This window comes from Carassius auratus, chromosome 37, assembly GCF_003368295.1.
Source record: "Carassius auratus strain Wakin chromosome 37, ASM336829v1, whole genome shotgun sequence".
NCBI classification, from domain to species: domain Eukaryota; kingdom Metazoa; phylum Chordata; class Actinopteri; order Cypriniformes; family Cyprinidae; genus Carassius; species Carassius auratus.
Window position 1 is genome coordinate 13,711,867 of NC_039279.1, and position 27,389 is coordinate 13,739,255.

The following is a 27,389-nucleotide window of genomic DNA, read 5'->3' on the forward strand; positions in this document are numbered from 1 at the left end:
AAACCTGTATTTTTAAACATTGTGTGTACTGTGTAGTATATGGGACATTGATTTTATGCTTTCATTTATAACATGATACTGAATTAATTACTCAGTTATTATGAGTTAATTATTACCATATACGCGTATTATTTATTTTTATCAAATTAAACCGTGGTATTACCGTGATGTCGTGTCAAGACATGGTATGATGTTACATACGGAATATTTATAGTGAAAACTCACTACACTTGCAGCGTTTCTTCTAAATCAAAAGTACAACCCAACACAATCTCTCGTCCAATCAAGAGATGCTACATCAGATCACCCAATCGGATGGATCTATGCTGCAGCAAACAGTCAATGTCGGCCAATCAGAAGACGCGATCTTACAGAGCAATATGGCGGCGTTGAGGTGTAGGGAATTGTAAATGAACGAAAAACTAATTCATTTACTGCATAAACTACTACTACTATACTAGACTATTTTGTGGTAAGCGGGATTTTAAAAAGAAGAAATCATAAATTTACATTTTATCACATTTTACACGACAACTATATACTGTTTACGACAAATATGTGTTTTTTTATGAAATGAGATCTGACGTTCTCCTGCCATACAATAGGATGTGACTTTAAACTCAGTTTCTACGGTTGATTCATTTATATTTTGATCTATAGTTTAAGAAACAGTCAGGATGAAGGTGGTGAATCTGAAGCAGGCTATCCTGCAGGCTTGGAAGGAGCGCTGGAGTGATTACCAGTGGGCCATTAACATCAAGAAGAACTGTCCTAAAGGAGCCACATGGGACTACCTCAATCTAGCAGGTCATACCTAAATGTTTCACCTCATACTCAGTAAACAAATAAATGTATCATATTACGCATAAACTTGTTTGATAATTTTGAGGACATATGCACATGCTTATGTTTTAAGTTCTGATGTTCTGATGGTCTTTTCTGTTCTGTATATATATATCTATATATATATATATATATATATATATATATATATATAGATATATATATATATGTGTGTGTGTGTGTGTGTGTGTGTGTATATATATATATATATATATATATATATATATATATATATATATATATATATGGGGGTGTGTGTGTATAATTATCATGATTTTTAAGAATGTTTGGAAATGTTAACTGATATTTCCTTCTGACACATAGATATAAATGACATGATCTGCCAGAGGTTCAGTAATATCCAATAGAAAAAGAAAAAAAACTGTACAATGTGGTCTTTGCTATCCAAATCCAGTCAGAAAACCGACAGCCCTCCAGAGTTGCTGTTAGATAACACTCTGTTGTGTCATTGTTAAAGGGTTAGTTCACCCAAAAATTAACATTATGTCATTAATAACTCACCCTCATGTCGTTCCAAACCCGTTAGACCTCCGTTCATCCTCAGAACACAGTTTAGAATATTTTAGATTTAGTCCGAGAGCTTTCTGACTCTCCATTGAAATGTATGTACGGTATACTGTCCATGTCCAGAAAGGTAATAAAAACATCATCAAAGTAGTCCATGTGACATCAGAGGGAGTTAGAATTTGTTGAAGCATCGAAAATACATTTTGGTCCAAAAATAACTAAATTTATTCAGCATTGAATAAAACGCTGCTGATGTACGATGCTGCTGACGTGTTATCTTTGTTATTGGGTGCACCAGAAATGACTTTTAAATTAAATGTTCCCTCCTGGTGGAATATACTGCCCAACTCAATCGGAGCAGTCCTTAGGCATCTTCAAGAATCGGCTTAAAACACATCTCTTCCATCTTTATTTGACCATCTAACTCTAGCACTCTCTGTTCTAATTATATTCTTTAAAAAAAAGTATAACTAGCTTTCTAATCTTTTTGTATTCTATCTGTTTTCTTTTTATTTATTAGACAATTAACAAAAGCACAAAAAAGACACTAGCTTGATCTATTCTTTTTCTATTCTGTTTTTATTTTATTTATTATATTACTTAAAAGCCCTTGCTAAGTGTACTGCGTTAGGCAAACTGAGACTTGTTACAGCACTTATATATAATTGCTCTTTTGTTAGTTTTGATTGCTTCCATTGTCCACATTTTTAAGTCGATTTGGATAAAAGCGTTTGCTAAATGACTAAATGTAAAAAAAAAAAGAAAAGGACTAAATGTGAATACTGTGTCTCCTGATACAGAAGCTCTTCTGGAGCAGGCTATGATTGGCCCGTCACCCAACCCTCTGATCCTGTCCTACCTGAAGTATGCCATCAGTTCACAGGTGAAAATATAAGTCATATCAGTAGCCTAATAAAAGCTTTTTTATTTGGCATGTTGATTATTACGAAATGCTTTCTTGACTTATCATAGCTTGTTATTTGCCATATTTTCTTAATAGCACGTTTTTACAATGCCAGGAACTGTAAACTTGTGCATCACTACACCAATAGGTGTCAGTGTGTATGTACTATTGGTCCAGCACAAGTTCTTGACTTGTTTTTAAAGACATGATTTTCTGTCTCCCACTTGTAGATGGTGTCATATTCTAGTGTGCTGACTGCAATCAGCAAGGTATATGTTGTTGTTTTTTTTTTTTTAATTTTCACTCAATTGAATTTTAATAACAACCAGACTATGTTAATTTGTTCACCCACAGTTTGATGACTTTTCACGAGAATTATGCATCAAATCATTACTTGAGATTATGGATATGTTCTCAAACCGACTCAGGTATCCATCTGTCAAATAGTTGCATCTTTCCATGCAAAAGCCATTGAGATGCAGTTTTTCTAGGATGCAGGTAATATGTTTTCTCTCTTGTTTTTTCCACCTGAAGCTGCCACGGAAAGGCAGAGGAGTGTATCGGGCTGTGCCGTGCCATGCTGTGTACCGTGGTTTGGCTCCTACAGGGCTGTGCGTGGTACTGTGAGAGACTACGGGAATCCGGCGCTCTGCCTGTGTTGGAAAACAGTTTGAGAGCCTGCCTGGGGCGCATGACCAATCTGTTACACAGCACCAAGAACAGAGCCCTGGTGCACATCGCACGCCTGGAGGAACAAGGTGTGTGTATTTATTAAGGATTTACAATAATAATTATCTTCATAACATTTTTACAAAGGTTTTGTTGCTTTTATAAAATTAAGCAACATTGTGCATAATGCTAATTCTCCTTATTTGGTGCTTTTTAATTCATGAATGAATCAGAATCACGTTTATTGTCAAGTACTGTATATATACATGTACGAGGAATTTGTCTTGTTAAATTGGTGCTTGACAAAGACAAAAACAAGAACAAGAGTCTCAGCAGTGAATAACCAGCGCTCCCTTACCGCTGTCAATAACATGACTGAGGTGAGACCCTTGAGCAAGGCACTCAACCCCCAACTGCTCCCCAGGCGCCGAAGCAAGATGAGTGTGTTCCGGGTGTGTGTCATGTGTTCACATCTGTGTGTGCGCACTTGGATGGTTTAAATGCAGAGCACAAATTCCGAGTATGGTTCACCATATTTGGCAACACGTCACTCTACTCGCTCACTCATTCAAATATCTAAATTGAACCTAGAGCACACTGTTTTCCTAAATGTATGTTGAACTGTACATGCAGAGATGTTTTCGCTGCATTTACTGTGAATTCAGAAGCTCTAAGAGCCTGAATAGACCAGATAATGAATTGCTTGTGTGAATACAGTGCCATACTTTGCTTTGAACACAGCACATTACTTTTATTTAATTAAATTGGAGGAGCCTTTGATTTGATAATCAGTATTGATTGGTAGATTGATTGCTTGATTGATTTTCGTCAATGCTCTGAAAAATGTTCTGAATGTAAATTAATGTTACACTTTCATTTAATGTTGACCCATTTTCCAAGCACAAGTAATAACAACAAAATAATTTCTTTAATCTAAAACCACTAGTTCAATAACACTTTGTATATTATATTAACAATGTATTCAATCTAGTATTTATTCAAATTACCAAATGAGTGTATGTTTTGTATGTATTTTCTTTCATGTAAAACTAGCCACAGTGTCATTCTAGACAAATGAGTAATTTATACACTGTTTAATCTCGAATTTCACAATATTTGCATTTATTTTTGTACTGTGGTTTTGTCATGCAATTTTTGAGTACAGCATACCGCTGTTTATTGCGTAATGCCTGCAGTTTCACAGGACTCAATAAGTAGTCATCTAGTATTCCATTCCCAAAATAACCTGTAATGCGCTTATTAATCAGTGTGACTCAAAAAGAGAATTGAGGGGAGAAATTAGTCTTGTTTTCACTAATCATTTATTTTAAACACTCTCTTTCGGGAATCAAATTGCTCATTTGTTTGCATCACCAATCAGTTGTTTTTGTAGACTTAAACATAACATTTAACATTTACCCAAATAAATGTATTGTTTATTTAATGACTATGTATTATATATATTTAAAAAAAACATTATATCATTATAATAATCTAATAAATGAAAGATTCATTATATCCCATTTAAACTTCCATGTCTTCTCTTGTCTCATAAGCATCCTGGACCAATGTAGAGCAAGCTTTGCTCAAGTTGTCAGAAAATGTCAACGCTGTGACCAATCAGACGCTGAAGGAGGATCTTGAGGAGTGTGTTTCATTGGTCAAGAGGTGAGAATCCAGAAAGAACTCTGACTCACTGTTTGAGGTGCAGTTATGACAGGGCTGGACAATAAATTGATTGCTCGCAAAGATATTGCCTGACGATTATAAAATTAAGCAACATTTGAAAATCACATTGATTTTAATGCAGTTTGTCCATTTAGTCAATCAGCTAGTTTCACTATGAAATCCTGAATCCACTTCAGCAAAATTGCTCTTGTATACTATTTCTACTTGTTACTCACCATGAAATGAAACAAGGAACCAATCAATAAATCAATAGTTTGTAAATGATTTAAGTGTTAAAAACTACATGATTTAAAAGCCAAATTAATTTGTTCGTGATACTCTTTGTGTTTTATTTGTTATAGTATGTATTCGTTGTTTTTTTATAGCATTCCTCAGATGTTGTCTCTTCAGAGTGATCCACCGGTCCACACCTCGTTTCCTTCAGTCCATGCCTTCATCATGCTGGAGGGAACCATGAACCTCACTGGAGAGACACAGCCATTAGTAGAGCAGCTCATGATGATCAAGAGGATGCAGGTGACTCCAAACACAAGTGTCCGTATTGGAGATGAAGTGTTGTATGTGTTTTCCAATGTGTTTTTGTGATTTCTCACTGTAGCATATTCCAGCTCCACTGTTTGTGCTGGAGATCTGGAAGGCCTGTTTCACTGGACTCATTGAATCTCCAGAGGGGAACGAGGAGCTGAAATGGACAGCTTTTACTTTTCTAAAGGTCTGTTTGAGTCACCAATCACTCTTGAACTTTGGATTGTGATATTCATTATGTTAAAAGAGGCTACTTATAGGGATAGTTTGTTTAAAAATAAAAATTGTGTCGTGATTTATTTACCTTCATGCTGTTCCACACCTGAGGCCAGATTCACAAAATCTGCTATTTTCTTTTCTTTGAAAAAAAAATAAAAATTCATTCCTGAAAAGAATGTTCTTAGAAATCATCAAATATCTTTTTAATGCATTCAGCACATATCATTAGAGTGCCCATGTACAGGATGCATTAACTCTAGCAGTGCGTGACAGAAATACAGGATGCATTTACTCTATAGAGAGTGCAGGAAAGACAGAGCTCCATTCTAAAAAATAACAATTTAAAATACTTTGAAAATATGTTCAAATGGATGTTGAGTACTGAACTCAAGCCAAGTCAGTCGCAACAAAAACTATTTTTCAAGAGAATCAGTAAACACCACAGCTTTTCTACTTAAGAAAATAATTAACTTTAACAAACTTAATTACTTTCAAGACTTTTTTTAACCTAAAACTGATCTTGATAAATGTCTCTTTCAAGAGTTTTCCATCTTGAATCCGGCTCCTGCATGACTGACAAGTGAGGGTTTTTTTTTTTGTCATCTTTGAAGCGTGGTAGTATCTGTCTACATTTGTTGTCATTATATGGAAAAAACAGCATCAACTTCTGCTTCTGTGTTTGGAAAAAAACAGTCGAGGCAATTATGACAGAATTTATTGTGGGGTGGGGGGGTTTTCCTCCAAAAAAAAATTTGTTTTTTGTTTGTTGTTGATTTTTTTTTTACATTGCATTTTCAGATTCCTCAGGTTTTACTAAGGCTGAAGAAGTACCCACAAGGGGAAAAGACCCAGGTACCGTTATTTGACTGTTTACCTCAACTTCATCTACAGGGTGTGAACTGTTTTGGTTCCAGTTTGCATTGCTCATCACACCTGACACCTTAAATGTTTGCCCTCAAAATTTGTCATTCCACATCGTCCAAAATGTTAATTATTCCATCTGACCTGCCCATGTTTGTTAATTTGTCAGGATTTTATGGAGGATGTGAATGTGGCATTTGAATATCTTCTGAATCTCACTCCACTGCTGGATAAAGCCGACCAGAGATGCAAGTATGTCAATACCACATGTATTAATTATGAGTAATTATGAACTTATTTTACTGAAAATGTCTGACAGTGCTTTTAAGGTATTTATCAATACCATGGTGTTCGCTCAACTGGTAGAGCATGTTATAACACTGTTGTGTGTGTGTGTGTGTGTGTGTAGCTGTGACTGCTTGAGTCTGTTACTGCAGGAGTGTAATAAACTGGGCCTGCTGTCTGAGGCAAACACCAGCAGTCTTACTGCAAAACGGTATGTTTAAAAAAATATATATATATATATGTTTTATTTGGAAATGTGACCACATGCATAGAAAAAAAAGAGGGCAGTCATGACCTAATGGTTAGAGAATCATGGTCGTGGGTGCAAGTCTCTGTACCAGAAGGGATTGTTGGTGGGGGGAGTGAATGACCTTCCACCCTCAAACGTCTGAGGTGAGACCCTTGAGCAAGGCACTGAAACCCCAACAGCTCCCCGGCACCTCATTAAAAATAACTGTGTGTGTGTGTGTGTGTAAGGGATGCAAACGATTAATCGATTATCGGTTAATTGTCGATAAGAGATTGATCAATTAAGGCTGTCGATGGTCGGTTAACTGATTTAATGTTGGGCTTCGTGCGGCTCATGTGCAGAACACATGCGAGCGCCTGAGTGATGTGACTGTATATAATATAACATCATCATTCATTCACAGTGTCCTAATTAAGCTTTAAATGTGATTTAAACTTTAAGTACATTAAAATAGAAACAACTTCAACATGAAAAGCAATAGTAATGTAGTAACTAAGTCATTTCATCAGATAACTGTGCTTTGCAGAGCTGCGGGACACAGGACAGATAGTCTACAACTTGTTAATTCGTTCCTACGACTTATTAATTTGTGGCAATTGTCCACGCTTCGTTCATTTTGTTCCCCAAATAACCCATGATTTAACTGAAACAAGGGAACAAATTAATAAACAGAACGAATTCTTAATTCATGAAATATTTCATTTCCCTTCCCATGTTTACCACACACAGTAAGAGATGCAAATAAAGGGAAAGATAATAAAAATAAACCTGTGAAATTAGAGGGTTAGACTGTGAAGATTTAATAAAAGAAACCGGCAAACCAGAACAAAGCCACGTTAATGAAGGCTTATATCTCGAATGGAATCCAGAGGCATGGTCATGATTTAACATTTTCCTAACCCTGCAAAAAAGTTATATATATATATATATATATATATGTATGTCTCCGCAGTTTCGATGGCGCTGGAGCCTGGTGCACGTATATTCTAGCGATTCAAACTTACATCGCAGTCTGTTCATTATCAAAATAATAAATAATGTCCTCTTTTCCTCACTTCCTTGCTTTTAAATAGCTTATAAATGCGTGCACGTTATTCTTTCACTTTTGAACAGTGTTGGGAGTAACGCATTACAAAAGTAATGCATTACAGTAACACATTACTTTTTGCTTTAACGCAGTAATGTAAGGCATTACGAATCAATTTTCAGTAATATTTTATTCAGTACATGTTCAGTAACGCTTGCATTACAACACACTTTTAGCCCAAAATTTAATTGTTCAAAAGAAAAAAGAAAGAAAAAACAGCAAGACAGTAACGAATCAAAAATGTCCTGTTCGTGGTCAGTCAATAGCTGCTTGTGGTGTTTGTTTTGCATTAAAATAATTTCAGCATTTTATTTCTCCCCTAGAAGCCTATAGTTTCTGTAGTTCAAAGCAGCTGGAGCTTCCCCCCGTCAGAAGCTCTGACAGAAAGGCTATGTGTGAGGCTGACAGAGGCGTGCTGTTTAATGTTTGAGATGTGCTGTTTTCCTTAATGCATAACTTACATTTCACAGGTATATTCTCCATCTGTAAATGTTAAAAAACCAATGGAAATATTTGCATTTTGCTGTCAGAAGTGCATGAGCTTTTGCTTTAGCGATTCTCCGCTAATCTCCACAGAGTTGAAGAACGAGCTGTGCACATGCGCCAAACAGACATAGCTCAGTGAAATAGAAGCGCAACAATTCTAACGTATACATTTTGCTGAAATATTTACAGTTGGACATTAAATGTGACATATGTAGGATTTTTTTTTTGCACATCATGTCATGCTAGTGACTGCTGCCTGCAATAGATGCATTTTGCAGCATTATGGTTAATGATTAATCGATTCATTGATCGTTAATTTAAACGACAATCGATTATGGAATTAATCGATATTTTACATCCCTAGTGTGTGTTAACTTCTCAGAGCTGTGTGCGCGCTTGGATGGGTTAAATGCAGAGCTCATATTCCGAGTATGGGACACCATACTTGGCTACACGTCATGTCACTTTCACTTTTTTTTATTGTCTTTCTCTTAGTTTTTTCCTACTTTATTTACCTCTGCGTTCCATATTCTTTTTATTCTTCTTTTTTTTTTTGGTCAGGACTGAGGACAGAGAGCATGCGCCCAGACTAAGGACAGCAGAGAACGCAAATATTCAGCCGAACCCAGGCCTCATCCTGAGAGCAGAACCAACCGTCACCAACATCCTTAAGGTTATTTTTAGGGCTGTCGATTTAACACATTAATTTCATTAATTAGTTATGGAAAAAATAATGTGTTAAATGCACCTGACCGTCCCAGACCTTTGTAGGTAATAGAATATAGAATGTTGTGAGAATGTCCTTAAAATTCAAGTTATTGTGGCACAATAACCTTGTGTGAGTTTTTGTCTCATATTTAGGTCATATGATAATAGTTAAGCAATATCACATGATCAAAGAGTGCAATAAAGAGTGCATGAGCTGTTATATTTTAGGCATAATATTGCCTGTTTTTTCCTGATTTTGCCTACAAAAATATTAACTATAAAACCACAATAGAACTTTGTGCATCTTGCAACACACAGCAGTTTCATTTCTGAATGAATCAGTGTTTTCAACAAATTGAGTAAACCAATGGTTTAATGGCTCATTCACAAATAGTGCCATTTACTTCATTCCTGAAATAATCAGCCATTTGAATGAATCGAATGAATGAATGACTCAATGATTTTCTCAGTAAGATATTTACCATCATCAAGTAGATGCAAAAAAAAGCAATATTACACAAACCATGTATGTATGCATGTATTGCATCCATAAAACTTTGTTTTGCATTGCAACAATTAGAATTTGGAGGGGGAAATGTGCTTAACTGTTATGAAAATTATGGCCTGGAAATAGATTTTATTTTGATTATGTTTTTATATACATACTTGCATACATACATTTTTTTATTATTAAATATTATTTTAAATATGCCATTCACCCCCTAACTATTGTCTCTATCTTCCAAATGGGTTGAGTAAATGGTTTCATGCTCTTAATGGTATTTATTTGATAACTAACTTTCTGAATAGCACTTTACAATAATGCATAAACTTACACTAACAATAAGTATTATTGTAATAGTAGTTATTAATCTTAGTTAAGGTTAGTTAAAATACTGTTCATTGTTAGTTCAAGTAATCTCAGGCCTTTTGAGTAAATATTAACAGAAAAAACTTTTGACTGTAATAATGTATTAGTAAGTGTTGAAATTAACATTAAGATGAATAAATGCTTTACATGTATTTTCATTTTCAGTTCATGTTAAATAATATAATAAACTAATGTTAATGAATAGAACCTTATTGTAAAGTGTTACCATTTACTCACAGGTTTTCTTCCTTTTGGTTGTCTAGACAGTGGATGCGGATCATTCGAAGTCTCCTGAGGGACTGCTGGGAGTTTTGGGTCACATGCTTTCAGGAAAGAGTCTTGATTTGCTCCTGGCTGCAGCAGCAGCGACTGGAAAACTCAAGTCGTTTGCTCGCAAATTCATCAAGTAAGACGATATGAAAGAGAATGGATACACTACATCAGGATTAGCTTATATTTAACCCAAATAAATACAAATACATGAATGAGTGTCTAGGAGATTGATATCTGCTGTTCTCTTCCAGGCTGAATGAGTTTCCAAAGCACATCAGTGGAGAAGGATGTAAGTCATGTGCTTTATTTTGCTATGATTACATCAGGCCAGCTAATAACTTAATTCTAGTTAGCCTTATTTGTTGAAAGATGACATCACGAGACACAAACATTTTTGTGTATTATTTTTTTTAATGATAACAGAAAATTAAGTACATTTTCTCCTCAAGTACTGAGGTTTGTTACCACCACAGTAACTAAAGAACACATTTTAAGTATGTACAATTGCTCAAGCATTCACATCTGCAGTGTGAACTTGTTAATTATTTTTAGCTTTAGCGTGTGAGAATGTGTCAGTATTTAGTTACTCACCGGATCTGAGAGCAGATTCACTTATAACATCTGTGAATGTACTTTTTAGCAAAATCTGCATCAGTGCGAGCTCTGCTGTTTGACATTTCCTTCCTCATGCTGTGTCACGTTGTTCAGACCTATGGGTCAGAGGTCAGTCTCCACACACACATATTAAGAATTCATAACCACATCCTGCAGTGACAGACACTTTAGTGTATTGATCATATCCATTTCCCATATCTGTCTAGGTGATTCTTTCAGACCCCAGCCCATCGGGTGAGACACCCTTTTTCGAGACATGGTTGCAGACATGCATGCCAGAGGAAGGGAAGACCCTGAATCCAGACCACCCTTGCTTCAGACCTGAGTCTGGGAAGGTGGAGAGTCTGGTGGCCCTGCTTAATTCTTCCTCTGAGATGAAGCTCGTGTAAGTGCTGCTTCACATCGTCACACTAACATCTTCATAAACATTGATTTACAGTATATACCACCCACTTTAGTAGTGATGTTAGTAAATTTGGTTAATTTCTGTGAATCGATTAAAACTATAAATAGATTTATTTGTGTCATCACTCAGAAATATTTACATATGTCCCACCGTTCATGAGCAGCTGCATGCATTCATGTTCGTCAGAAACTGCATTCAGTGTAAGATGACATACAGGTCTGGGCCAGTGTGGGGTGTGTTAAATGCATTAATAATTTTAATGCATTGTTTTTTCCATACTTATTTGCACCAAATTAGCTTTAAAGGTGCCATCTGTCATGTCTGGCAAAAATAAATCAAGTCATACTCCACATTCCATACCAGATGGGGGCAGTATGCCTCAATAAAGTGAATTGGTCTACTCTAGAGTAACAAACGAGAAACGGCATAGTCTCTATGCTCCGCCCCTACCTTCACAACAACCCTACAGCCATAGCCGAAGCCTAAGAGGACGTTTTGCCTCCAGAGGAACGTTGGGTGTTGTTAAGTGATATTGAAACATGACATCTTCAAGCTACTCCCCTTCACCTTTACCAGTCAATATGTTCCTATTCGTTTTGTTCATATTACATTTTGAGTTGTATATACACATTATTTGAATTTAATTTGACAGACAGCATTCTGTCAACATCATTGGTAAACATCAGACAACTGATCAAAGCTAGCGCCAACCAACGTAACCAGAGCTGCCAACTCTCAAGCATTCACCGTGAGACACACGACTCTTTTCACACGCTTTCACGCCACACATCAATTTTCTCATGCACAGAAAAACCACGAAGCAAAGAGGACACGGAGACCAATAGACTAGACAGAGCAGGTTAGTTATGAAATAAAACAACGGGTAAGTTATAGATAGCTAATTATCAAACGCAGCTATGATTAGCCATCGCTAACATTAGCACGTTTATCGAACAGCCTTCGATACATTTCTATGTTATAACTTCCCGAAAACAAATACACAAACATATAAAACAAACTTCTAGCGAAATACTAACAGCATCTAACGTTAGCTTACCAATCCAAAAGAAATGTTGCAAGTTCGGAGTGGAACCTCATTTCTTTCAGGTCCATCAGTTTTCTCCAGCGATTGAAAGCAGTGCTGATGTTTACTCTGGTCCTTTTCTTATCGGATTTGATTTGTGTTTCCGAGCGCAGTTTCCCTTAACTGAAATGAAGTAGTGTGCTGTACTTTCCACACGATTGACATCAGGTTCAAGTACACGCCCACAAGCCATGCGAGTTATTCGTGTATTGCAGGTTGGCTGGTGGTTATGTTGCCCGCATACCGCCTCCCATGGCTGAAACTGGTATTACGACACCTGTCGGGCCGGGGCTAGTAATGCTAATGCTAATTAAGGTTGATATCTCTGCAGCACTATAACTTGCCATTTTTTTAATGATGTCATCGCCCTTATTTCTTCTCATTCTTTTGATGCGTGTAGGTCATGTTATGGATATTTTTACTTCAATTTTTGCATATGGCACCTTTAATCAAGGTTGAATAAACCCTTGTATTTTTATCAGAGAAATAAGTACATTATGACTTCACTAACATTTGTATTTAAATGACTCTTTTTAAACAACTGCCTAAATATCACATAACATGGTAGTTAGTTTAAAATGAAAGTGTTTCCTTTGTATTTGGAAGCTGGAATTTGAGCATTTCTTTGGCAAGCATGCCTACCCAATTTGACTTGGGCCTAAACCAAATAAAAGGGATACAAAGTCCCTTACTTACAGTGTATGTACTGCATATTGTGAAGAATTCGCATCTTCGGACCTGGGACAGGGCAATCTTAAGAAAACTGTTTTAATAAATGACAACTTCTAGTTCAAAATTAATTGTTAAAGTAGAGATTTTTGGGCAGTTAATGAGCTACAATTTCTAAATTGATGTTTATGCAGTTTTAATAAATTGGAGAAGCTTTTAGTTAGTGTGGCTATGTGGTATCTATTACATAAGCCCTGCGCACCTTGTGTTTTTGTCTGTTCCGAGTCGACAAATCAAAATGCAGTATTATCTATTCATTTATTATTCTGCTATTTTTTTCAGCAGTGTTAAGGATCTGTTAGTCAAATGTGATCTCTCTCTCTCTCTCTCCAGTCAGATGAAATGGCATGAAATATGTCTCAGTACACCAGCAGCTATACTGGAGGTTCTGAATGCCTGGGAGAATGGAGTTTTATCAGTGGAAGCTGTTCAGGTGAGGAGGTTAATGGTGTCCTAACAAAAAGCATTTTTAAAAGCAATGAAGCATTTATTTCCACACAGTCATATTACAATTTGAAAAGATCTTAAAGGGAACATATTGTAGGAATACGGTTTAATTTTTTATGAACTGTAATTAAAGAAGTCTCTCTTTCCGTTTTTGTAGAAGATCACGGATAACATTAAAGGGAAGGTGTGCAGTATGGCCATCTGTGCAGTGGCTTGGCTGGTGGCACATGTTCGGATGCTGGGATTGGACGAGAGAGAAAAACCTCAGACAATGATTCGTCAGCTCATGACTCCCATGTCAGGAGAAAACACTTTGCAGTTCTACCATGAGCGGTAAGGAATCTCTGCACGCGGTTGTGAATTGCTAGTTGTTGTCATAATTGAATGAAAGTAAACTTTGCCTAGCTTGGTCCTTGAATATTATCACTAAATATCCCTCAAAGACTGGTATTTTCCCCTCTCTGTCTCTATCTTCAGTGTGGTGATCATGAGCTCTATCTTGGAGCACATGTGGGCTGATGTATTTCAGCAGACAGGACTATCCCTGCGGCCAGCAGTCGAAGGTCAGGAGCCCATTCCATACCGGAACCTTCTCCCAGCCCGCCAGCCCATCCGCCAGGTTCTGCAGACCCAGTTTAGGGAGGTTCTGGAGAAGGGCTGGGTGGACTCGCATGCATTCCATCTCTTTGAGAACCTGCTATATATGGGAGGGGTTTTCTGGTTTACTAACAACCTGGTTAAGGTAAATGTGTCTGGGTTTCCACTACTAAGGATTATGGGAAATTAACTGCATCTGTTATCAGAATTGGTTGTGTATTCGTGTTCTAGGAGCTTCTGAAAGAGACCCGTAAGGAGTGGGCGTCTCGAGTGGTTGAGTTGCTGTACAGTATCTTCTGCCTGGACACACAGCAGATCACCCTCACCCTGCTGGGTCACATTCTGCCACGTCTCCTCACAGACCCTGCGCACTGGCACAGCCTGGCAGACCCCCCAGGAAGAGCCCTTGCAAAGTACGAGCTGCAAATTCATTTGAATTATTATTATTATAATTATTTTTTTTTAATTGAATAGTGCATTAGAAGCATGGTAAATTAACACACACTACACACTTTAGGTGCATGTAAAGCGATGACCACAAACCAAATTCTTTGTACTTATTTACATCTTATCATTCCAAATCTGTGTGACCCATTTTTTTTTCCATGCAGTATTAAAGTATACTCAAGGATAAATGAATGTAGGATGCATCCTAGGCCTTAATGCTAAAAGTTCTAGAGAATCTTAATTTGCAGTTTCGTGATATTTGTATTCGAGTGTAGGTATTTGCTCACACATATTTAATTGTACACAGGAAGACTTCTTTTAATTATAAGTAATATTATTTTGAATATATTAAGCGTATCTAACTTAACTTAAAATACTAAGAAATACAATTAAAGTCTGTGTAAAGCTATATTAAATGTATGTTCTGAGTTTGCACACCGCCGAAAATTTTTAGAAAGATAAAAAAAAAAAAAAAAAACGCAAATAAATAAAATAATTATCAAAAAAGTGAAAAAATAATAATAAGTAGTATTCTCTGCTCTGAAACACTTGGGGGTGTCCGTTGTCTGCGGCTGAAACCATGACCATGGAGATCATCAGCTCTCCATCAACGTGGCTCTTAACAAAATTAATCCACCTCTTCTTAATATCATCATTTTTAGAAAATGTAAATAATGAGACCAAGCTGTTTTATAAACATAGCAACCAGTGACTTGTGATTGAGTGGGCGAACCACTGATGCTAATAACTGATAACTCCACAATTCAGTACTACATAGTTCACAGTCTTTTTTAACGTGTTTTCAGCAATACATTTCTAGCATTTATAATGTGTTTAGAAAAATGATCTGAATTTCTTTTATGTGGTTTTTAAAACATAAAATGAATTCTGTTGCAGCCATTAATAACTTTATTGGTTTGAGTAGACAGTTCTTGACATTTTAGGAATCAGAAAATAAATTGTGGTAGTATCCCAGTTTATTTTTTAATTAAATGTTGGAAAACAAGCAGCTTTGTCATAATTACAGCAGAAAAACATAGGATCTAACTTAAGTTATATTAGGGGGGTCTTTGAATGTTAGACTATGAGAGGGCCTTTGAGTCGGATAAGAACCACTGCTGTAGCTTCACGATGGTGAGCACCGGTTAAATGTTCCTCAGAGATTGTAGAATTCTACTTTATAATTACCACAGTGATGCATTAATGCTGTATGATTATTTTGTTCCAGTTTGGTTATTAGTGTCTTATCTTTTACAATATCCTTTGACACTGACATCTGTATACTTCCATAGTTCACCCAATTTTCGACACCACAGGAAAATCCATATTGTGTTAACATGGAAAGACAGATGGAGCCTCACCACATAACTCTTTACATACTTTGATTGATCAATTGTTTATGTAGAAAGGATTGGTTCATAAAAGAATGACAATTTTATGTGTATGGATGAACCACAGTCTTTACTCCCATTTCTCTTTTTACATCCTTTGTTTGATCCACTTCCTCCTTTATTTATTTATTTAGTTTTTGTCTAAGATTCAAACTGACATCTGTTCTGTCAGATGTGGAGTTTTCAGGCTTTTTCCTTCTTGGCTTCTCTTTCCATTTTTGGACATTTTTATTTAGTTAGTTACAGAAAGTTCAATCACCATTTTAAATGAGGTCAAACTTACTACAGTAGATGTAAATCTCCCTTCATCTGACAGTTTTTTCACCATCTTTAATGCAGAGAAATCAAATCTTACATTTCTGTTGCCAGCGTATCAGTATACTAGCATCTAGAAGTTAACCTCAGAACTGATAGTCAGGAAATAAAAACCACAAATGTCTTATTTTACTTTCACAAGGTCTATATGAAAAGTTGATAATGATGATGTGTTCTAGGTTGTCAGTGTGGTGTGCACTCAGTTCTTACTCATCTCATCATAAGGGTCAAGCATCAGCACGACAACGCAAGAGACAACGTGAGGATATTGAGGTCTGTCACAGAACTTCGTTGTTTTGTGTATTCTCTCACACAATTGCATACTTAAAGGTGCTGTAGGGAACTTTTGTAAAAAAATATTTTTTACATATTTGTTAAACCTGTCATTATGTCCTGACAGTAGAATATGAGACAGATAATCTGTGAAAAAAAATCAAGCTCCTCTGGCTCCTCCCAGTGCTCCTATTGCCATTTGCAGAAAGTCATCCGCTCCCGGTAAGAAATCAACCAATCAGAGCTGCGGTCCGTAACTTTGTTTGTGTTCAAAATGTAGAAAAAAGGTATATAATAAGCGAGTACACCATGAATCCATTTTCCAAATCGTGTTTTTGGCTTGTCCTGAATCACTAGGGTGCACCTATAGTAAGTGTTTATATTCGGACTATTTTAGATTGCTTCGGGGGTACCGCGGCGGAGTAACCCAGTACCTTTGTGATTCTTCATAGACATAAACAGAGAGAAGTAGTTCCGGCTACGATGTTCTTCCGCAAGACGCAAGCAGTTCTGTTTATTAACCGCTAGAGCGTCAAAAGTTCCCTACCGCAGCTTTAAATATGGATTATATTCAATACGGATTATATTCTTAATGCTTACCCATTAAGAATGTAATTCTTACTATTTAAACTCCGCCATGATTCACTTGTGTTATCCGTAATTAATACACTCTCTTCTTTTTTTGGTTATAGGATTACACCAGCCTTTTTCCTTTGGATGACACACAGCCATCTAAACTGATGCGTCTGCTCAGCTCCAATGAGGACGAGAATGTCATGCTGTCTAGTCCAGGTCATTTCCTGCCTGCCTCACCTGCCACAAGCTGCATTTAAATCATTTTTTCCCTCTGTATATGTATTTTGTTTATCTATTAGTCAATCTAGAAACTGCAAATGCTGCAAAAATCCCCACAAAAAAGCAGCAAAGCTTGCAATTGGTTTGAGCTTCCTGTGGCAGTATCACTCAATATGCAAGCTTGCTGTTGCTTAACTAAAACAAATACACTCACCTAAAAGATTATAAGGAACACCATACTAATACGGTGTTTGACCCCCTTTCGCCTTCAGAACTGCCTTAATTCTACATGGCACTGATTCAACAAGGTGCTGAAAGCATTCTTTAGTAATGTTGGCCCATATTGATATGATAGCATCTTGCAGTTGATGGAGATTTGTGGGATGCACATCCAGGGCAAGAAGCTCCTGTTCCACCACATCCCAAAGATGCTCTATTGGGTTGGGATCTGGTGACTGTGGGGGCCATTTTATTACAGTGAACTCATTGTCATGTTCAAGAAACCAATTTGAAATGATTCGAGCTTTGTGACATGGTGCATTATCCTGCTGGAAGTAGCCATCAGAGGATGGGTACATGGTGGTCATAAAGGGATGGACATGGGCAGAAACAATGCTCAGGTAGACCGTGGCATTTAATCGATGCCCAATTGGCACTAAGGGGCCTAAAGTGTGCCAAGAAAACATCCCCCACACCATTACACCACCACCAGCAGCCTGCACAGTGGTAACAAGGCATGATGGATCCAAGTTCTCATTCTGTTTACGCCAAATTCTGACTCTACAATCTGAATGTCTCAACAACAATCGAGACTCATCAGACCAGGCAACATTTTTCCAGTCTTCAACTGTCCAATTTTAGTAAACTCATGCAAATTGTAGCCTCTTTTTCCTATTTGTAGTGGAGATGAGTGGTACCCGGTGGGGTCTTCTGCTGTTGTAGCCCATCCGCCTCAAGGTTGTGCGTGAAGGCTTCACAAATGCTTTGCTGCATACCTCGGTTGTAACGAGTGGTTATTTCAGTCAAAGTTGCTCTTCTATCAGCTTGAATCAGTCGGCCCATTCTCCTCTGACCTCTAGCATCAACAAGGCATTTTCACCCGCAGGACTTGCGCATACTGGATATTTTTCCCTTTTCACACCATTCTTTGTAAACCCTAGAAATGGTTGTGCGTGAAAATTCCAGTAACTGAGCAGATTGTGAAATACTCAGACCGGCCAGTCTGGCACAAACAACCATGCCACACTCAAAATTGCTTAAATCACCTTTCTTTCCCATTCTGCCATTCAGTTTGGAGTTCAGGAGATTGTCTTGACCAGGACCACACCCCTAAATGCATTGAAGCAACTGCCATGTGATTGGTTGATTATATAATTGAATTAATGAGAAATTGAACAGGTGTTCCTAATAATCCTGTAGGTGAGTGTATATATGTATTAATGTATAAAAAAAACGTATTGTTATGAGAAGTGTCTGGAAGCAATGGCTGTTTAGTCACTTTCACTGAGAGAAAAAAAAGAAAAAATGAAGGACGAAAGTGTTGATTTTATTAACGCAGTCAACGGAGAAAAGGGAAGTTAACAGGATATGATATAATGAAATTAAATTTGATAGATACTGTGACAGTACACATTTTCTTTTTTCTTTTTTCTTGTACATTAAATGTAGGTCAATAAGAACTCATCAACTCAAAGTAACTGATGTTCTCTTTTCTAGGTGACCGTTCCATGAGCAGTTCACTGTCTGCCTCTCAGCTGCACACCGTCAACATGAGAGACCCTCTTAACAGAGTGCTAGGTTTGTGCTGTATTTCTGCTGATCATTTGGTGCCACTAGATAGATTAATAACATGGTGTTACCATCTGGTACTGTCTTTGTTCCACCACCATACTACTTATTTACAAGTCATGCTATTAGAGTCAAAGGAGATTCTTGTCTTTTTTTTTTCTTTCTAGCAAATTTGTTCCTGTTGATTTCCTCTCTGTTGGGGTCTAAGACAGCAGGCCCTCACACACAGTTTGTTCAGAGCTTTATCGAGGAGTGTGTGGAGTGCTCAGAGCAAGGCAACCGGGGCAGCATCTTGCAATTTATGCCCTTTACCATGGTGAGGGAATCATCTTGTACTTTATGCATGCACAGCACTCACACTTAAATACTTTGAGTTTTCTAAAAGCACTGCATAATTAGATCATGATTTCTGCTTCTCTTGATTAGATAAGCATAATCATCTGTAAGATTGGCCCTCTGGTTATTCATCCTGAAATCCTTTTTGTTTATTTTTTGTCACACTTTATCTTAAGGTCCAATTCTCATTATTAATTAATTTGGTCCTTATTGTTAATAAGTAAGGTACTTGTTAAGTTTAGGTATTGGGTAGGATTAGGGATGTAGAATATAGGGTTAGGGCATATTGTTTTTTTATTAGATATTTTATTTTAATTATTTATAGTTAATGCCTCATTCTGCATGACCTTATTTTAGATCCTTTAATCCAACCCCATACCTAACTTTAACAACTACTGTACTAGTAATAAGCAGCAAATTAAGAGTTTATTGAGGCAGAAGTCATAGTTAATAGTTAGTTGATAGTGAAAATTAGACCTTAAAAAAAGATACATATAATTGGCTCTAAACATTCATGTTCAAAATTATTCAACCCCCCACAGTTTTTAGAGAATCTTTTATTCTTTATAATGTTGCCTCTAAGTGCATTCAAGCTTCTGAGGCCTCTCTACCAGAATCTTGGCCAATTCCTCATGTGCAAAAGCTTTCAGATCACCGATAAATTGCTTTAATGAGATTTATATCTGGAGACTGAACAGGCCACTCAAGAACATTCTATGAGCAATCTCTCAACCAAGCCTCAATACATTTGGACATACATTTTGTAAATGTAATATTACATTTTGCAATAAATAGTAATGTTTGCCCTGCTGGAAATTCCTGTGATCATCAGCTTCAGTCTCCGCACTGAAGGCATCACAGTCTTTGACAAAATGACCTAATACTTCAACAATCCATGATGTCCTTCATACAGCAGAAAAGTACTCCCATAATAAGACTGTTCCACCTTGTTCTTCTGCTCATAAGGCTTGCCTTTTTTTGCACCAGACCTATTGCTCATCCATGGGTCAAAAAAGTTCAGGTTCGGTCTCATCACTCACCACAGTTCTATCAAAATGGATCATTCAGCAAATCAGATGCAGGGTGGTGTAATTTTTGCAATAATCATGATTATCAGTTGAACCATAATAATTCAGCCCCAAATAGTAGCATGAAAAGTCTTTCATAAATTACTTTTAATTCGTCTCCACAGATTTCAGAACTGGTGAAGCTTCAGGCGCTGGCAAAACCCAGAACTGTGCTGTCCATCACAGACCTGAGCCTTCCACTGGGCCGGAGAATGGCAGCTAAAGCCATCGCTGCTCTGTAGAGGACATTAATTCCAAAAGCTCGCCTCAAAGAAGACGTGGTTTTAGTAGGTGTGTGACTGAGGAAACTGCTTCAACCTCCCTCCCTAGGGGAAAACAGACTTTTGTCCTCATTATTTACATATGATTCCTGTAACTGCTGGTGAGCTATGATGTTGCATTTACGTCTGACATTTTGAGGACGGCTCAGTATTAGTTCTGATTTGACATTCATGGGCATACCTGTGAACTAAAACTGAAGCTGACTGCTGACTGCTCACATTAATTAACCATTTACTTCCATCAATCACAAGTAAACAGAGTAAAATTGTGGTATGATGTTTGGTTTTTCTATATACGTTATCAAAGTTCATATAGTATTGCCTGTTTACAACTTTTTTTGTGTTTTTATTAAAAATGCCTGTTATTTGAATCTCCTGCAAAATATGAAACCTCAACATTGTATATTTTTTTTGTAAAATGCCAATAAAATGGTAAAACTGTTGTAGATGCTTCTCTATGCCACTTCTTTTGTTAAAATTGTACTTCATGTGGTGCAATTTATGCCCGTCAACAAACATGAGCAAAAGTGTTTGTTCAGCTGTGGTTACGGGTTAGATTTCCACTGAAGTCTGAATTATCTTTGGTTTCACACTATGAAATATTTTTACCATTAGATATTATCTGTGTACATAGGAAACACTAAAGGGGGTTTATCTGATCATCTGTTGGTCACAAGTTCTCAAACTGTTCTTTATTTGACGAAAATAAGAGTTACAAAATGTGTTCAAATCTGTGTGTGTGTGTGTGTGTGTGTGCGTGCATGCATATATGCATGGCTTATGGCTTTTTAGCAGGACTTTCAACTGAACACACGTACCTGTACGCTAATACTGGCAGCCCATTATATTATATCATATTTGATACACAAATTTTGAAGGCACCCAAATTTTCAACCTGATTAAAACTGTGATGAAAAACCTGCTGTACACAATCTGTTCCATGCCTTCTGTCTGATTTATAGTTTAAACTTATTTTAGTAAATGGCTGTTTATTGTAATTTTAAAAACATCTAATACCTGGCTGTTATGCTCCTCTTTTTGCTGTGATTTTTATAAAGTAAACGTAAGAACTATTGTATTGTTAGTAATATTTCAAGGTCAACACCTGGACCCAAACAACTTGGGTTTACTTGATCATCCAAGTACTATTTAAAAAAAAAAAATCCTTTAAAAACATGAATATCAAATCTGATGCATCAGGCTTTTGAGGAATTTTTATTTGTTATTCTCCAATCAATTCATTGAGCTTGATTTATTGATCATAAAACTAACTGCTCCAAATTAAACTTGGTGAAGTCATGGCCTAATGGTTAGAGAGTTTGCCTCCTAACCCTAAGGTTGTGGGTTCGAGTCCTGGGCTGGCAGTACCATGACTGAAGTGCCCTTGAGCAAGTCACTGAACCCCCAACTGCTCCCTGGGCGCCACAGCATGAATGGCTGCCCACTGCTCCATGTGTGCGTGTGTGCACTTTGGATGGGTTAATTGCTGAGCATGAATTGTTGAGTATGGGTCAACTTTGTTGTATGTCACTTCACCTTTACTTTCAGATATCACTGTTAAAAACCATTAACTATGGCTTTTGCCTCAATAAACTCCTAATTTGCTGCTTATTATTAAATTAGTAAGGTGGTTGTTAAGTTTAGGTATTGGGTAGGATTAGAGATGTAGAATATGTGCTTTATACAGTGGGTACGGAAAGTATTCAGACCCCTTAAATTTTTCACTCTGTTATATTGCAGCCATTTGCTAAAATAATTTAAGTACATTTTTTCCCTCATTAATGTACACACCATATTCGGTTGTTAAGTCTGACGTCACGTAGCACTGCTTCCATGTCCAAATCCTCTATCAGTCACTACGAGAAAACAACAAAAGGTGTTAATATAAACTCACAATATGATATAATACTAGCAAAAAAGTTTTAATCTTAACCTTTAACTCCATACCGAAGTCCCAGATAGCCAGACAATGAAAATATAAATATAAAAAAATATATATACAAATTATTTTTATTTGGGATGCTGTGAGCAAAGAGACTGTAGTGTACACCATATGTTTGAAAGTTTTTAGCTTAAATGATTAATATGAATAATCAGTGCTCATAAACAGCTGCTGAGGTCGTATTCTCAAGTGAAGCGAGTTGAGGCTTGGACCCAGAAACAGCTCTTCTTACATCATCACTTAACAACCGAATTGACAGAAAAACAGAATTGTTGACATTTTTGCAGATTTATTAAAAAAGAAAAACTGAAATATCACATGGTCCTAAGTGTTCAGACCCTTTGCTGTGACACTTGTATATTTAACTCGGGTGCTGTCCATTTCTTCTGATCATCCTTGAGATGGTTCTACACCTTCATTTCAGTCCAGCTGTGTTTGATTATACTGATTGGACTTGATTAGGAAAGCCACACACCTGTCTATATAAGACCTTACAGCTCACAGTGCATGTCAGAGCAGATGAGAATCATGAGGTCAAAGGAACCGCCTGAAGAGCTCTGAGACAGAATTGTGGCAAAGCACAGATCTGGCCAAGGTTACAAAACAATTTCTGCTGCGCTTAAGGTTCCTAAGAGCACAGTGGCCTCCATAATCCTTACATGGAAGACCTTTGGGATGACCAGAACCCTTCCTAGAGCTGGCCATCCAGCCAAACTGAGATATCGGGTGAGTAGAGCCTTGGTGAGAGAGGTAAAGAAGATCCCAAAGATCACTGTGGCTGAGCTCCAGAGATGCAGTCGGGAGGTGGGAGAAAGTTGAAGAAAGTCAACCATCTCTGCAGCCCTACTCCAGTCGGGGCTTTATGGCAGAGTGGCCCGACGGAAGCCTCTCCTTCCTTTGCAAGACACATGAAAGCCCCCATGGAGTTTGCTTAAAAACATCTGAAGGATGTTCCGGTCTGATAAAACCAAGATAGAACTTTTTGGCCTTATTTCTAAGCCAGGGATCCTGGAAGTAAATTAACTTAAATGATTTTATCAAATGGCTGCAAAATAACAGTGAAAAATTTAAGGGGGTCTGAATACTTTCTGTACCCACTGTAAGTACTAATAAATGGCAATTGTTAATAATAGGTACACTAATAAACAACTTTAGTTAAAAGTGAGAATTGATCCCTATACAAAGGTGTTACGAACTAGGCAGTTAAATTTCATCTTTCCAAGACATTATATAGAGTGGCAAATATTTCTCTATTTTAGGTAAATAGACTACTATACTGTTATAAAGATCACAATGATTTACAATGCAAGCTATACGAATTTTTGGCTATACAACAGGAACTGTAGCAAACTGCAGAATTTTTCTCAGTTAGGATAGCGAAATGTTATTTTTGGTTCTTTATATCATACAATATGAGCCGTACAAGTCCTGGGCTGTATTCCAGAAAACAGATAATGTGATCTTCCCAGGTATGTTTGGGAGAAAGTGGATAAACCCAGGTTTCGGTTCCAAAAATGGAGATAAATCTCATGGTATGAAAGGTATTACACTCTGAAAAGTGTAAAATCACACTTAAAAGGTGCTTCAAAAGGTTCTTCAAGCAATTTTCATAGAACAACCATTTTTGGTTCCACAAAGAACCATTCAGTCAATCAAAAGTTATTTTAAAGAACCATCTCTGTCTCACCTTTTTATAATCCGAAAAACCTTATTTCACCACAAAGAACATTTTGTGAAACAGAAAGGTTCTTCAGATGTTAAAGGTTTGTTATGGAACGATTTAGACAAAAAGGTTCTTCTATGGCATCACAAAGCACCTTTATTTTTAAGAGTGTAGCCATAGCAATGTAAAATTTCATATATCATGCCACCCAAAAACAAGCAAAAAAATAAATACATTCAAGTATGGAATGTCAGAACTGAAATCCAACTGACGTCAACTGATGCAGGCAATTCAGGTCAGACATACACACACACACACACAAACCCTTAAAACAAAAAATGATAATGGATTTGATACTCATCCAATTTAAAAAAAAAAAAAGTTCTTTTGAAGTCTGTTAGATAACTATGGCATGGCTATTTTCTTTTAAAAACCCCATGAAAGTTTTGTTATTCTTTAATATATGTTTAAGAAGGAAAAGTGATGTGTGGTGTGAGTAAACGTCCTATATAATCCAATAATTAAAACAAATTACTGTAGAACTGTGGTAGACATGGTGGGATAATGGACCAAGTGAGTCAACTCAGTTTGATATGAATCAGTTGACTCATTCTGAGAAATTCCAGTGTACGATCAAGTGAAAAAAAACACCACTCTATTTAGACTGATTACTTGTACTTTTTTTTTGATTACATTTACATTTTGGATTTTATTTTCTTCCATATTATGCACATTAAATATGGTAAACAGAAGCTCAAACGTACAAACAAAGAATCAGTGATGCTTTTCCTGCATCAAGCACTTCTGCTTCAACATCAGTTATTACTTTCATCAGGGAAATTTCTGCCTTAAAAAGTTCACCATCAAATGCAATCTTTAATTAAGTTTTCATTATTTATTCTAAAAACTTAGATGATTTTGCTCATGAATTAATCTAATCAAAAATAATTATATATTTGCTGATTAATTCATTAATTCTAAATACTAGATGTAAAATAAACAATGAAAAGATGTATTGTTACAGAGAGAACAATGTATATACTGTAAGTCTGTATTGTATGTTTTAATTCTGCATCACTCATCATTGATTCAACACACGTTCTTGTATTCTGTTTGGAATATGTGGCCTCTGCATCACATCTTGCTCTTTGAAAGGTATACTCCAGGCAAAAATGTATTCATACTGTCCCAGTTGCATATGACTTACTGTACGGCGCACCAGCAGAGGAAGCCCTCACCTGAGTACTGACTGTTTATGTTCCCTCTGCTTCTACATTCATTTCCTGTTGGGACGGTACTTAACACGGGTCTGAGTGTTTGCTCACTGCGAAGTATTGCCAGTTTACCTGCCTTGCCAAGCGGTTCCCATTGTTATTCTGCCTGCCTGCCTGCCTTCCTGCCTGCGTATGATTCTTCCCGACTTCACGTTTATGACTGTTGGACTGTTTTATACACCATAATTTTCATTCCTATAATGTGTGAATATATCCTTTGTCATATTTTACAAAAAAACAATCAGATTGTTATCACTAGTTTTATTTTGATTTCCTGGGTCCACTATTTAGCTTATAGCCCATTAGACCCAAAGATAAACTGCAGCGCTTTACAACTACAGGACAGGAAGAGGTAAATAAAGCCGACGAGAGCCCCAGAGCAGCCGTGCTTCATGCCGGGGTTAACGACACCATGCTGCAGCAGACAGAGACACTGAATAGGGACTTCAGGAGCCTGATCGAGACGGTTCACAGAACGACGTCCACAGCGATTATCATCGTATCAGGACCACTGCCCACATATCGTTGAGGACACGAAAGAATCAGTAGACTTGTTGCTTTGAATGAATGGTTATTGTCATGGTGTGAAGAACAGAAAATGCTCTTTGTTAATAATTGAATTCTTTTCTAGGAGCGTCCTAGGCTTTTTCGCTCTGATGGCCTGCACAAATTTATTGTGTCTCTTGCCCGGCTACTGTGTATAGACCATCAGGGCCGTATACAGAATTCTTAAAAGAATTTGCAGATTTCCTCTCAGACCTTTTGGTTACAGGTGATGAAGCGCTAATTGTAGGAGATTTTAATATTCACGTTGATAATACAAATGATGCATTAGGACTTGCGTTTACTGACCTAATAAGCTCTTTTGGAGTCAAGCAAAATATTACCGGGGCCACTCATCGTTTTAATCATACACTAGATTTAATTATATCACATGGAATCAATCTTACTGACATAGATATTGTACCTCAAAGTGATGATGTAACCGATTATTGTATTGTGCATGCTGCATATCACTGATATTAACTATATGGCTCAGCGTTACCGTCTGAGCAGAACTATTGTTCCAGCCACCAAAAACAAATGTGCAAATAACCTGCCTGATTTATTGATTTATCTCAGCTGCTATGTGTACCCATAAATACACATTAATTAGACGAAATGACTGGCAACAGGGGCACTATTTTCTCTAATACATTGGAAAATGTTGCCCCCATCAAATTTAAAAAGGTTAGAGAAAAACGTACTGTGCCTTGGTATAACAGTAATACTCACTCTCTCAAGAAAGAAACTCATAGTCTTGAGCACAAATGGAGAATCTCACTGATAAAATAGATAACATCAAAAATACAATAACAAATGTAGATTCTACAGCATTTAATACTTCAGTTTCATCCATCGCACCCAAAGATAAACTGCAGCGCTTTACAACTACAGGACAGGAAGAGGTAAATAATGTGGAGATGGCTTTCAGAAACCAAGTACAAGACAACAGGCTGAGAAATATGATTCTGTACATCTTGCTGAAAACAACTTCAGCTCCCATCTCGCTATAGCTGAAACACAACCGATGTGTGAGGAGGACGACGCACCAGATCAGGACAAAGTGGTCAGCAGTAGTTATATAGAGAAACCTTCCAGTTACCATGTCACCATCGCAGAAACGCAGCCGATGTTTGAGGACAACGAAGCACCAGAGGATGATGTGAACAATGAGGTCAGGAAAAGACAAACTGAGGGT

General features: G+C 37.0%; 1 protein-coding gene across 1 annotated transcript; it reads left to right on the forward strand.

The window, feature by feature from the left end:
• The first annotated feature begins 355 nt into the window (after positions 1–355).
• Positions 356–21,108, forward strand: LOC113056288 (mediator of RNA polymerase II transcription subunit 24-like). Its single transcript, XM_026222932.1, has 26 exons — positions 356–472; positions 661–807; positions 2,172–2,254; positions 2,506–2,544; positions 2,630–2,703; positions 2,810–3,033; positions 4,501–4,612; positions 4,999–5,149; positions 5,232–5,345; positions 6,176–6,229; positions 6,408–6,490; positions 6,648–6,734; positions 8,908–9,019; positions 10,189–10,331; positions 10,450–10,487; positions 10,839–10,921; positions 11,020–11,198; positions 13,366–13,465; positions 13,637–13,812; positions 13,957–14,221; positions 14,308–14,489; positions 16,409–16,502; positions 17,195–17,294; positions 19,014–19,094; positions 19,253–19,401; positions 20,614–21,108. The coding sequence occupies exons 2-26, from the start codon at positions 678–680 to the stop codon at positions 20,728–20,730; spliced, it is 2,970 nt and encodes a 989-aa protein (XP_026078717.1). The 5' UTR covers positions 356–472; positions 661–677; the 3' UTR covers positions 20,731–21,108.
• The last annotated feature ends 6,281 nt before the right edge of the window (positions 21,109–27,389 follow it).

What these genes read in the sequence shown, in the direction of transcription:
- LOC113056288 (XM_026222932.1), top strand. Translation starts at nt 678, where the DNA reads ATGAAGGTGGTGAATCTGAAGCAGGCTATCCTGCAGGCTTGGAAGGAG. An exon ending in TCCTCTGAGATGAAGCTCGT is followed by an intron (nt 11,199 to 13,365) that starts GTAAGTGCTGCT and finishes CTCTCTCTCCAG; the next exon opens with TCAGATGAAATGGCATGAAA. An exon ending in TTGCAGTTCTACCATGAGCG is followed by an intron (nt 13,813 to 13,956) that starts GTAAGGAATCTC and finishes CTCTATCTTCAG; the next exon opens with TGTGGTGATCATGAGCTCTA.